Source organism: Rosa chinensis, chromosome 1 (genome assembly GCF_002994745.2).
Source record: "Rosa chinensis cultivar Old Blush chromosome 1, RchiOBHm-V2, whole genome shotgun sequence".
Classification (NCBI taxonomy): Eukaryota; Viridiplantae; Streptophyta; class Magnoliopsida; order Rosales; family Rosaceae; genus Rosa; species Rosa chinensis.
In genome coordinates this window covers 27,949,553-27,962,871 of record NC_037088.1, presented here as the reverse complement: position 1 = coordinate 27,962,871, position 13,319 = coordinate 27,949,553, and the positions used below count along the sequence as shown (strand labels likewise).

Sequence of the window (13,319 nt, the reverse complement as noted above, 5' to 3'; positions counted from 1 at the left end):
TTAAACTTAAACAAAAATTAAAACCCAAAATAAAAACCATAGTAAAAAAAAAAAAAAAACAACAACCTGTCTCGAACCACGTCGATTCCCGAAAGCGCAAACATTGGATTGTCAATAGCGATCACTGGAGACTCGAACTAATTCCAAACAAACATCAATAATTTGAATCTAACTTAATATTAGTTTATTTGAACAATGTTGATTTTTTTTTTTTTTATCAGGGTTCTATAATTTGAATCTAACTTTAATATAAATGCACAATTTATTTGAACAATGTTGATTTTTTTTTTTATCGTGATTGAGCTAGCAAGCCATCTGGTTTACGTTAGCGAGTTAATAACACACTCACCCATCAATATTTAGACCAAGGTCCGCGACAATATCCCAACAAAGCGAGACTAATCCCTTACCGTAGGCATACAAATTCGAAGGCTAGCTCCTCAAACTTGGTGGCCACAAACTAGGAGAAGTTGGCACTTGAACACTAGACATGGGGGTTCCATGCTAGGCCGCTCGACCAACCTTATTTAACTAATACAACATATTTGCACATCAATAAATTTAATTTGCTCTCTCATTGATTTTTAATATATATGTTATAAATCCTTGAATGTTGAAACACTAATTTATTATTTGAACATCAATCATAAACATTGAAGATGAAGAACATTTGAAACAAGTACTGCATTATATTATTATTAAGGAACTTTTTTTAAGCGAACAAAGGATTTGGCCTTGAAGGTGGACAATTTAGAGAACAAGTCCCACTTATCACATAAACTTATATAAGAGCTAAAAATTACCATGCAATTAAATTATAAGAATTGCAAACTCGAAACTAATACCACATTATTATGATGTGGATCTCCAAATAGGATTGCCTCATCTCCATCAAATCTCATATTTGGTGAGGATTTGGATTCACCATGTTCACTATTGGAGTAAGTTGGATAGTCTGGTTCTGACTTTCGGTCACCTCCTCACGGAGACTCTTTTTTTTGTTATCAATCTCATTCAATTTTTGGATGATAAGCCGCCCAAGATCATCCATATCCATCAAGTTCAGATTTTGGAATTGAGGAATTCCTTTGGTGAGACTTTGGAACATGACAGCTTTCAATTCCTTCTCATGATTTTCCCTTCTCACTCTCTTTAACTTTGCGTATGCTTTAGAGATCATCCCCTTCAGATAGCTTTCTTGGCTCAACATCTTCCTACTCTTCTCTATCGCAGGCATATCCTTTAACTTTTTCAGAGCATTTTCAATTGCATAAGAAGAAGGCCAAACCTCGGGTTCAAAATCAAATGGGCTGTAAATTATTGCACATGCTTCAATTCCACAAAGAGTACTTAGTTCTCTCAACTTCTTCATCATATTGTTTTTCCTTTTCTTGAATGTAGTTTTTCTGGCTGAATTGTTGGTGATACAGGCCATTCTCTGTTTTCTTCTAGCCATGGATATGTCTCACAAATAAAATAAAAACAAGGGATTGAAGATGGTTTATTTCCCTCAACTTGCCCTGGTATATATACGATACCTAATCGTACTAAAATAGGCAAGTTAGTGAGAGTGTTATTTGTAAAAACATATCCAACGTATTCAATCCTGAGAGAAATCTTTGTTGTCTAATTTATTAAAAATAAATGAGAATTTCACATAATTAGTAGGTACATAAGAGTAATTGGTAAGATAACACGACACGTCTGGTTGGTAGGATTCCATTAGCAAAAACAAAATTTAATATGATTTATAGAGTTTACCAATGTGAGTGGATTGAATTTTTATTTGATATTAATATTAATTTTTGTAAATATGGAAATGCCATCAATCTCTTATAGTGATATTTATGGGACCATAATTTTACGGGAAAAAAATACAAACAGTACCCAAACTATGGGCCACTAATAACTTTCGTACCTCAACTTCAAAAACTATCATTTTGGTACCTGGACTTTTCACCCTGACCCAACATTCATACCTGGGATCCACTTTGCTGTTAACGGTGTTAAATTTACAAGGGTAAATCTGTCATTTCACTGTTCATCTCTCTTACCATGGTACTGTTTTTTTTTTTTTCCTGAGGAGAGGAAATTTTTTTTAAAAATGAACAGTACCATGGTAAGAGAGATGAACAGTGAAATGACAGATTTACCTTTGTAAATTTAACACCGTTAACGGCAAAGTGGACGGCATGTATGAATGTTAGGTCGTGTTAGATAATCTGGGTACCATTGTGATAGTTTTTGAAGTTGAGGTACGAAAGTTATTAGTGGCCCGTAATTCAGGTACTGTTTGTAAGTTTTTCCCTAATTTTACCGAACTCTGTGTGTAGCCATTAAGAATGGGAGGAAATGACCTGAGAACCGTTATGAGTTGGACTATGGCATAAGCCCACAACAGACACTCAACCATGATCACATTGATTGTTCTTTGTAAGTAAGAGATAGCTAAGCTCAGTAGACACATTTTACTCTTTCTACCATTGGAAGCATATGCTAAGGTAATATATTCAGGCTACTTCAGTCACTATTTAAATCAACAAATTTACTGACTTGACGATCAAAGTCCATATTGCCAGTACGCACCATTTTTCTAATAATCTAAAGAACTTGTTATCCTTCTTGTGTTTTAGGTGATCTATTCAACAACCTAGGGAAAAAATCATGCTACTACAATACCCTTAGGCATTTCGGTTGCCAATGAGTCGTTTCTCCTTCGAGGAATGCGAGTTGTAGCTCGGTCGCCGATATTGAGTGAGGATGAGAAGGTGCTAAGTTAACTCGAGGGTAAACTCGAAAATGTAGCAACCGCATCAGATTTTTTTGGCAACATCAGATCAAATCGTTTAGGACCTCAGTGTTTTAATGATATGTTTAGTGACATAATTAGTGACATAAAACATACTTAGAAACATGGTTAGTGACATGAGATATAGTTAATGACATGGTTAGTGACATGAGACATGGTTAGCAAGATGAGACATGGTTAATAACATAATTAGCGACATGAGGCATGGTTAGTGACATAATTAGCGACATGAGACATGGTTAGTGACATGAGACATGGTTAGTGACATAATTGAGACATGGTTAGTGACATAATTGAGACATGGTTAGTGACATAATTAGTGACATGAGACACGGTTAGTCACATGTTTAGTGACATGATTAGCGACACGAGACATGGTTAGTAGTGACATAATTAGTGACATGAGACATGGTAAGTGAAATGTTTAGTGACCTGAGTCATGGTTAGTGATATGAGTCATGGTTAGTGACATGATAAGCGACATGAGACATGATTACTGACACGAGATATGGTTAATGACATAATTTGCGACATGCATGAGACATGTTTAGCGACATAAAATTGATGAAAAGTCTTATGCGATCAAAATTTGAAGGTGATTTTATAACTCATTCTCTTCTATCAAAGAATTTTTCTAATTTGCTTTTCAAAAAATATAAAAAGTCTCATCACTGGCCTATATTTGCCTCCAAGTCTAGACGGGACTGGTGGTGCAGCTTTTGGTAGTCGGATGATGAAGATATTGCCGGATCTTCGTTCGAGTTGTGAGTACGGGTCGGAGCCTGGGATTGGGTCGTGTCGTGTCGAGAGAGAATATGGATTTGGGTTTAACTGAAATGGAAACTTCCCAACGTGGAAAGGTGAAAATGCTATTTATAGTAGGTTTCCAACAATAGTAGCTTCTGCTTTTCAAATCGTAACTTCTTAATACGAACTCCGATTTTAGCGTACCAGATGTCCACAGGCTCAGTTTGACGTGCTCTACATCTTTCATAAATCAAGTTTCTTCAAAAAAATAAATTGTAGAAAAAGTCAAACTTGGAGCCCTTAAAAGTTCGAAATGAAAGTAAAAAGTAAAGATTCTAATGTTTTATCATTCAAATGACCAGAAAATAGGTATTACTAGATACGGGGCGTACCATTAAAGTTGATAGAAGTATGGAGAAGAGAATTGGGTGTTGGGTGGTGGTGGCGGAATTGATGAGGCTGCGCACAGGAAATTGTGCTTGTTAATGTAATGATCCTCGTCAGCGACGGCGAGGTACTCACTCCCATCGCCCGGTGCCCCCCTCCGGATGATTTTGAGGAGGATTGGTGTGGGTGTTCTGCCTTTAGCTTCATAAGTCATAATGACCTATAATCTTAGCCTTGTTAAGTGGGGTTCTTCTTTGTCCTTGACTACTTCTGCAGTTGAACTCTTTAATTCTTTATATTGGTTTTAACAATCTTAGTTTTACATCGTTTTGTTGGACATGGTAGCTACCGTGTTTGGACTCCACTCCACATATATGGATTATTCCTAGCTGATATACCTTCGAGATATTAGAGGTTAATGTTATGAAAAGCTGCAGCCTGCAGATAACCTAGAATAGCCAGAAATACTGTTGTAGCTAATTGGCAATTTTTAAGATAGAACTTTTCTCATTAATCCTCAATTTGAATGGAACCCAGACGGGTAATCTATTTGATTAAACTGAGAGTTGCGGGATGCTTTGGATAAAATTAAAAGACAAAACTGATGCCGAGTTGACAGTTGAAAGTACGGGTAGAAAAACTGCATTTTGCACAAACAAATTTCATGAGAAGATATTATTTACCCAAGAATGATGAATCAAAAGTGCCATTTGTTATTCCAACTATACAAGCATTATTTGTACATATATAATCAGAAAAACAACTGGCAACCACAGAAAAAAGGACCACGGAAGCCTCCCTATATAAGTTACACCACACCATCCCTTCGATCCTTCACTCATTCTATTCGCTTTTATTCTTTCTTTTTTTCCCCTTTCCTATTAAGAGTTCCTTTTCTTTTCTACAGTATGGAGTATGCACGGATCACCTCAACTATAGGCGCTCGACAAAGTGGGCACTTGCCTCCACCACGAACCAATTCGTTTGCACATTTTGAACATGTACACATATGCCCGCATCTGCAACAAAGAAAACAAAATTGAAAAAAAGAACGAAAGAAACAGAGATCTCGGAGGCACGAAGAACAACAGTAGACATGTATACCATGCAAAACTTAGTACAACAAATGTGTCACATTCATAAGTAGGTATACTAAATTGATAAGTAGGTATACCTATACAAGAGAGAATCGATGTGACTATCACAACAAACACAACAAGTTCCTTTTCTTACATGACCCCATTTAGAACCATCCTCTGATGTCTCAGCACTTGACCCTGCAATATAATCACATTTTTCATGAATTACCAGTAGCAACAGAGCTATAATGAGTAAGAAAACCAATCAGAAAGGAGCCACATCCACCTACCCTTCCATCATACACAAACACAGTCAGAACAAAAAGTTTACATGTTCACTGGCAACAATCAAACTGAAACAAACCTTTTTCACCAGGCGAACGATTGAGAGCCGCCGAGACTTCCTGTCTGACAGAACGTTGCAACTCTAATTGCATATCCATGCAGGCCTCCAACATCCTTTGCATGTGGCTCATGCCTTGCTGGAGTCTTGCCATGTCTGATCTGAGATCATTAAACATCTCCCATTCCTGCTCCATGTCAGAATAATCCACATTCAGGGAAACCAGCAGAGAAAAATGAAAATAAACTAGGCACAGAATCCAGTCCAATTCCCATGTACACTGGTCATTAACCAAACAGTTCTTGGAAATTGTACACTATTCTAAAATCTCTTTTACTGTAAGATGTCTCAGCTGTCAAATATCCCAAGAAATCTGAATGCAAGCATAAGATGAGTGAGACACAACTAGAAACCTCATTGCACAAATGCTCTTTTTACCAAACATTTAGATACTGATTAGAAATCATTGTATGGAGCAAAGAAAAAGTATAGAGTCTATTTTAAAGATGGAAATCATCAAAACACATTATAGTAGGGCTGGGAGGGAGTAATGACAAACACAGCTTCTTCTGCTATGAAAAAGCATACACATATATAATCCAACATATTGGGCCAAAATATGTTCAAGTACTGGAAAAATGGTGAAGTTTCATTAAATCTTGGTGATAAGACCTCAAAATCCAAAATGAAGAATGAAATTGTTTGGAAGTTGCATGTAAAATTTTTCATAAGATCCATTCAAGTACAAATGGAATATTTTTTTTTCTTTTCTTTTATATCTTAGTTTTTGGTGTGAAGAAAAAGTGATATCAAATCCAAAATTCAGGGAAGAAAGAAGGCTCACAATTTCTGAACGATGCATGCTATGGCGAGACCAGCCAGTATTATGCAAGTCCTGATGCCATAATGGTTGTGGTGGGGGAACTGGTGGAGAAGGTAGAACACGTGAAGGTCTGTTGATGGCATCATGCTGATCTTCATTCAGCTCATCCCTCTGTCGGTCCTGGTCCTGCACTGGTGAAGCCGGAGTTGGTGTTGGCAAGTTTCTATGCAAATCCCAATCAATGGGAGCACGACTTTGCCTTTCAACATATGATTGTATCAGCTGGTCCAGACTTTCACGAAATCCACTACGAAGAAGATTCGAAACACTTCTCCTACAAATTGAAAATCATAACCATATGAGATACAAATTATGAAATCCATGTCTCTCTCAACCCACTCGTTCTACATTTGAACAAATACCTGCTCAGAAGTTCCCTGAGTTCCATACTGTACACGGTATCATCATCTGGTGGACTAAATCTATTGAATCTTCTAACTGAGCCAGAACGACGATTTCTCACAGGACCTGAAGGTCTTTCTGACCAATTCTCAACAGCTTCCCGAGAACTATTCTCACGCCATGTACCCTGAGCTTCTTGTTGATGACCTGTTTCTTCATCAGCATTTCGCGCAGTTCCCTGAGGCCAATTATTGACAGAACTTTCTTGCCAATTTCCAACTATATCTTCAGCATTACCTTCCCTCCAATCGTTAAATTGATCAAAAGTTGTCTGCTCCCAGTTACGTCTCTCATCTTCAGCAACTGGTTCCTGCCAATTCCCAACTTGATTAGCAGTTTCTTGCCAATCAAGTCGCTCGACAGCTGTGTCATTTTCCAAGTTCCCCAATTGATTAGGGAACTGATTGTCACCTCCCTCGCTCCCAGGCTGGGATTGCTCACGGTTTTCCTGCTGAATATCCTGAGAAGCGATTGTTTGGGTATGATCGCTTCTAGAATCATTAACATTACTGTTAGTTGGAGAATCATTATTGCCGTCAACTTGACCACGAACTATAGTTTCTAATCTGGAGCGGAACCCTTCCCTAATAAGGAAGCAGACTGTCATTACTCTAGCAAACTCAATTTTGATACTTACAACTGAATCAACCAACATATAATATATAATCACATGGAGCATTAAAATCAACAAATGAAGTACAATTAAGAAAAAGAAAACATAATTGAGTCGAGTATATTCTATTTAAGGTGGTCATTTATTAGTATTCCTGGAAACATAAATTGTCACATTCCATTTAAGTTTTCTAGCATAACTACCAATAATAGAATGTAGTACTGATGGATATTCATATACCTACACCTGCTCTATTTACAGCCAAAACAGATACTAAAGCAATGATTGCTTTGCCTGCAAAAGAAATTTCCTATATGCCCAGCCCAAACTCACAAATAGTATTTATGCATAACAGTGAGCTTGGAAAAAAAAAAAACATTACATGTCATACACAAATTAATAAAAAAATGGTTACAAATTGAAGAATCTAAGCTCTATATATTTTCAATAATTGGTTTTAAAAAATTGAGAACTTCCAGTATAGTTTTGGAACATCAACATGTTTTCAATGGCATACATAAATTTACTAATAGAAGCAACCAAAAATGGCAAGGAGATGAGTGCTCCTTCAAACGACTCATAATCTTCTTGGCATTTTTTTTGTTTGGTGGGGGGAGAAGGGGAGAGAAGAGAGAAACAAGTAAAGAAACGATTAAGGGATCTTTAGAAGCATGGAATGACCAAAAGATCACATACCTTAAACCAGAAACAGTGTGTCTCTGCCTCAATTGGACTAATTCACCCGCGGCTATAGAAGGTGGTCTTTCTTCTTCAATAGGCCTTTCATTTCGCAAGAATCTACCTCTGAGTAATGACTGAAAAAGTTTAATTGCATTAGTAGCCAAGTCATGGTCAAACCTAAATATAAGGGAAGTTTTGGAGCATGACAGGGGAAATAAGTATTAGGTAATCTAAATTCTAAAACACCCACGTAACCACATACAGCCATTAGTAACTATACTAATATACACTGCCAAAACCAGACAAGATGCATAAACGCTAAAATGAGGAAGAGGGATCAATAACAAACAATGAACATTATGATATGCATAGAAGACCAGCGAATAACTTTGCATCCTTAAGATCGTATAACTGTCCACCTTATAGAGATCTTTGCAGGAGGCACTGAAGTAAATAGGGAGAAAACTGAGTAACTTATCAATGTGGTGAATATAATGATATCCATGCAACACAACAAAATAGGATAGACTTCTGAAAAAGCCCATAACCTAATAGTAATGAATCAAGGTAAATCAGAAAGAGAAGAAAACTACTATAATTTTGACCATAAGTTCAAGCACACACTACTTATCCATTACTACAAACAGGCCCAAAAAAGTTCATTCAACATAGATAATGTGACCTTTAACACTACTTTCAATAACAACTTCCATAAAAAGAACTTTAGAAATTGTAGAAAATCCAACCCACTACAGTTCAAATTTTAAGGACCAATTACAGTTTTACAAAATTTGTCGGATTACAGTTGGTAGATTTCACATTTGTGTTTATATAGACAGCTGCGGAAGTAAATTGATTTAGTTTAAAAGTAGAAACAATCTTCACAACTGACCTGAATGCGGTTGCGATGAGCAAAATCAGAGACAGCTCGATGCTCCACCAAAGACTGGAGCTCCCTTTGTCTTTCCCTCTCAATTCTCACAAGCAAATCAATTATAGCTTGTCTTCCACGCAACCTCAACATATCCCGGCGAATGTGCTCTGGTTGGCTCTCTTCTTGGTCAGCAGCTGACTCATCACGCACTATACCAACTTGAGCACCACCATTGGTGACATGATCTTCCCGTCGGCCTCCACGACCTCCTCTCTGCTGACTAGCCATTTGCACCCACTCCCGGACGATTCTCACCCTTTCCCGCTCCGTCTCACCAAGCCACTCTGCCCTAGGACTACTATTTCTTGGAGCAACATTGGATGAATGATCAGTAATGCCAGTTTCCATCCATCCCCGTACAATCTGCCTCACTCTCTCCCTCTCAACTTCGCCAAGATCGGGAGATTGCTCCCTGCTAGATGCATTATTATCACCTCGTTCGTTTGGTGAACCCATCTGATCATGTGACCACGTCCCATACTCATTTTCACTCTCACTCGCATCCACCAAACTCCCAGGATTCTCACTCCCCCGACTATCAGATCTATTTGTGTTCAACTCATTAGTATTAGACTCAACGTTCCTCTGCTGCCTCAACCTTTCCCTCACCCTCCCACGTGCTCTATTCAACAAATGCTCATCCTCCAGCTCCCGCCACATTTGCAAAATTGCAGATGCCTGGGTGCTCGGCCTCTCCACAGTCCCCTGCCGCCTCGACGTCGGGGACTGTGACTCCCTCAAGAAGGAGGAGTCGAGCATCGAAACCGTATGCAACCCCGCAAGCGCCATCAGCTCCGACTCCCGATTCCTCCTCTCAATGGTGGTAATCATCTCCTGCGCCTGCCGCGCCGCCCAACTGGTCAAAATCCGCGAGTGGTGGCGCCGCGCAGCAGCAGACGACTCCGCCAAATCATGCCCCTCCAAATCCAACCTCCGTCTCCTCCGAACAAGCTGCTCCCCCTCATCGTCCTCATCATCAGGATTCCGCGGAGAGCTACATGAAGCAAACGACATACATTCATCCAAGTGCCCACGCATGAATTCCTCATATCCAGTCTCGAAATCACCGCAGGCATCGGCCGATTCCGGCTTCTGTTGCAGCGGCTCAAAGTCCGTCATTGCAATCCCACCAACCTCCCACCCCCCTCCCCTACACCCACAACTCCCCCAAAACACAATCCCCCATTTCCCAACCCCCAATAAAAAAAATAAAAAAAACAACAAACCAATTCAAAATAAACTCGCACCTAAACCGACATTCGCAATCTCCAACAGTAATTCCCAAAACCACAAAATTTACAAAATTAAAGAAGCAGTGACCGCTGACCTAATCCAAATTGAAAAATAATCACAGGCCGTAAACGCGCCACCGCACGAAAATTACAATCACAATTGACAATCAAATGATTCTGCGAATAATTCAGAGGCGAAATAGATCGGCGTAAGAGCATTGCCGGAATTGCCAAAGAACACGTACCTCAGAAGCTTCTTCGATTACGTCCTAGTCTCACTAGATTGTTACCTCTGAGAGAAAGAAAGAAAGAGAGAGAGAGTTGGGGTGTAACGAAACCCTAAGGTTGAGGGAAATGTGAGTGAAAGGAGAGGAATTGTTGAAGACGCAGAGAAAAGAGGGAGAGAGAGAGAGAGAGATCAGAGAGAGAATGATTTTCAGTATTTATAAATTTTTAACATTCAGACATAAAAAAAAAAAAAAGAGGGAGAGAGAAGAGCGGCGGTCTATTAGCTAGTGCCACGTAGCTGCCTCATTTAATATTTTGTTTTTATTTTTCTCATGGGTCACTGGCATTTGACATGTCACGTCAGAAATTAGGTAATTATTTATTGGGGTTTCTTTTTCTTTAATTAAAAGTTTTATTTCTTCAATTTTCAGAAATTGGAAAATTATCCAAATGGAACTTATATGAAGAAAAAAAATCCAACGTATATGACAACAAAAAGAAACCAGATGTAAAAGGAAGATATCTGGAACTGAGAGTATTATTGGAAGCACCATTATTATTTTACCAAGTAGCATTGATTTTGTTCTATTTAAGTGGGTTTTCATATCAGAATGAGTAATTAACACGGACGTAACTATATTTGGGAACAATGTAAATTATCTAATTTTTTCTTTATAATAGTTGATATCTTTTTTTTTTTTAGATAAAAATTCAAAGTTTTTATGAGTTGTTTCTCTATAATATTTCTATAAAAAAAAATTAGGCAAGAATCGATTACGAGTTTAATTGTGAGTAATACAATTGTTTTGAGACTTGGCCTTGGCTAAGGGTAACCTTGGCGACAGTCTAGGACCCAAGAGAAGGTGGAGCACCATTTATATATATATATATATATATATATATATATATTATTTCAAAATTCTAGACGCACTAGTTGGATTATTTTTCTTCTTCGACTCTTCTAGTCATCACAAATTGTAAAAAATCAAGCACCATTATAATAGAGTCTCTCACTCTCTCTAGAACGTTGAAATCAACCAAATTTCTCTTTAAATTTCAGGTTTCAATGTTTGTTCATCCCTCAATTCATTTTCATCATATGTTCCTTGAATCTTTCTCCTATCTATTTTTCATCTTGCAATCTTTCCCTCTCTAATTTCTTCTACGGTGATTAGACAAATATTTTGACATTCCATGGTGCAGGTTGAGGTATATATCAAAATAGGTATTGGGTGGTCTTTAATTTTGAAATTGTGAGTATTAAAAGTTTTGTTACTTTTTTTTTGTTGTTCTATTGATTCTTCTAAAAATTTGTTAATTCGTAACTTTTCAAAGCCAAATTAGGCTTAGTTTGGGATTGTTGTGTTGTGAGAAGAAGCACTTCCGAACCTGCTGTGAGAGGAAGCCCTTCTGAACTTGCTGTGAGAAGAAGCAGTTGAGGTGTTTGGTAAACTGGTTTTAAAAGTGTTGTGAGAACGAAAAGCAATTTCTAGGTGTTTGGTAAGTTGTAAGGCAAAAGTGTTTTGGCTGGCTATAATTATCAAAATGGTCATATATGCTAAGATATGCTACTAAGGCTTAGTTTGGGATTGCTGTGACTTTTAAAAAAAATGTTGTTGCTGTGTTGTGAGAATAATCAGCTGTGAATTAAAACAGTTTCGTGTTTGGTAAATAATATTTTTTAAAGTGTTGTCAGTACATAAAACAACTGCAGAGTGTGTTTTGATCCACAGCAGCTTCTAAAAGCAACCTTTAGGCTACTTCTAAAATCTGCTGCCAGTGACCTATAACTTTCAATTAAAGTTGTTTTTTATTTATTTACCAAACACAATAAAATCTAAAATTTTGAACAAAAGCTATTTTTTTTTAACAGCGAAGCAATCCCAAACGGGGCCTAAAATACATAATTTTATTTTTTGATTATATAACCATACCAAATAAAAAAAAAATCTCATGTATTATCCTTGTATCCTTTCTTGGACCGAATAAAATATTTACTTTAAACCCTTCAACATACATATTATGTTTTACTATTACACAATTGTCCAGAATATTTGGATTAATTTTTGAATTGATTTCCCGACTATAGTTCAACGGGAACCATTACACAATATGTTAAAGTCACTTGAAATTTGCAACCAAATGCTATGCGGATAAAAGTGCTATGACTGGGTATAATCACTCAAACAGTCATAAATGCTAAAAATACTAATTTGGGCAATTTTGCTTGGACCGAAGCAATTCTGGGTAACAAACAAGAAATTTGCAAATCTGAGATGCATATCCATTTGAAAACTTGCTTGAGAAATAAGTAGATGAATTTGAAAGGGGTTTAACATTAACATTGTGTTAAAATACAATGATTTTGTCTTACAACAGTAGTGATCCAGTCTCTTTGGAGATCACTTATAAATTGGTAATAATAGTACAATAATATTCAAAGTTCAAGGAGCATTTCAATTTTGTAATCTGTAGATGAAGCCTGTGATTGTACATGTCTTATTTTCCATTTCCATGCTCTACCTCTTATGATGCGGAAATAGCAGCAACCTCTTGAAATAGAACATATGATATATTGTATGTGAGTTAAATCCAAAGTGGGGTACTTCAAAATCCTTGCCTTCTTTTGCTCTTCTAAGTTTGCTTTTATCAAGGAGTAAATGACAACACCAACAATTGCTATTGCTGTCGCAGTTTGTATAGAGATCTTATTGGCTGCCAAATATGGATTCCATATATGAAAAGTTAATTAACTTGTCTATCATGTAAAAATTCTGAAAGCACAATATTTCTTACAATGACTAGTCTCTTATAATATCACTATAACTAATAGCAGTATACAGATTAAGAGAAAAACCTCACATCATCAATTATTCTAGATTTGTGCCATAGCAGCTAGCCACAATGCACATTTCAAAGCCTCCACTTACTTCCCAAAACAGAACCAATTAACTTGTCTATGAAAGACCAAACACAGAATA

General features: G+C 37.2%; 2 protein-coding genes across 4 annotated transcripts; both read right to left on the bottom strand.

Moving 5' to 3' along the window:
* Positions 1-858: 858 nt before the first annotated feature.
* On the bottom strand, positions 859-1,456 carry LOC112188661 (agamous-like MADS-box protein AGL80). The gene has a single exon (XM_024327828.2). The coding sequence runs from the start codon at positions 1,454-1,456 to the stop codon at positions 899-901; it is 558 nt and encodes a 185-aa protein (XP_024183596.1). The 3' UTR covers positions 859-898.
* A 3,147-nt stretch (positions 1,457-4,603) lies between these two features.
* Positions 4,604-10,539, bottom strand: LOC112192535. Of its 3 annotated transcripts, none has more exons than XM_024332306.2 (7): positions 8,837-10,538; positions 7,960-8,078; positions 6,611-7,234; positions 6,210-6,522; positions 5,387-5,552; positions 5,118-5,220; positions 4,604-4,962 (listed from the first exon to the last, which is right to left on the bottom strand). In XM_024332306.2, the coding sequence occupies exons 1-7, from the start codon at positions 9,995-9,997 to the stop codon at positions 4,845-4,847; spliced, it is 2,604 nt and encodes an 867-aa protein (XP_024188074.1). In that variant the 5' UTR covers positions 9,998-10,538; the 3' UTR covers positions 4,604-4,844. The 3 variants fall into 3 exon arrangements, with proteins under 3 accessions (XP_024188074.1, XP_024188085.1, XP_040371611.1); XM_024332317.2 differs by having other exon boundaries at positions 6,611-7,141; XM_040515677.1 differs by lacking the exon at positions 4,604-4,962 and having other exon boundaries at positions 5,125-5,220; positions 5,313-5,552; positions 8,837-10,539.
* Between the last annotated feature and the right edge of the window lie 2,780 nt (positions 10,540-13,319).

What these genes read in the sequence shown, in the direction of transcription:
- LOC112192535 (XM_024332306.2), bottom strand. Translation starts at nt 9,997, where the DNA reads ATGACGGACTTTGAGCCGCTGCAACAGAAGCCGGAATCGGCCGATGCC. An exon ending in CTCAGGGAACTTCTGAGCAG is followed by an intron (nt 6,523 to 6,610) that starts GTATTTGTTCAA and finishes TTCAATTTGTAG; the next exon opens with GAGAAGTGTTTCGAATCTTC. An exon ending in ATCGATTCTCTCTTGTATAG is followed by an intron (nt 4,963 to 5,117) that starts GTATACCTACTT and finishes TCTTTGTTGCAG; the next exon opens with ATGCGGGCATATGTGTACAT.
- LOC112188661 (XM_024327828.2), bottom strand. Translation starts at nt 1,456, where the DNA reads ATGGCTAGAAGAAAACAGAGAATGGCCTGTATCACCAACAATTCAGCC.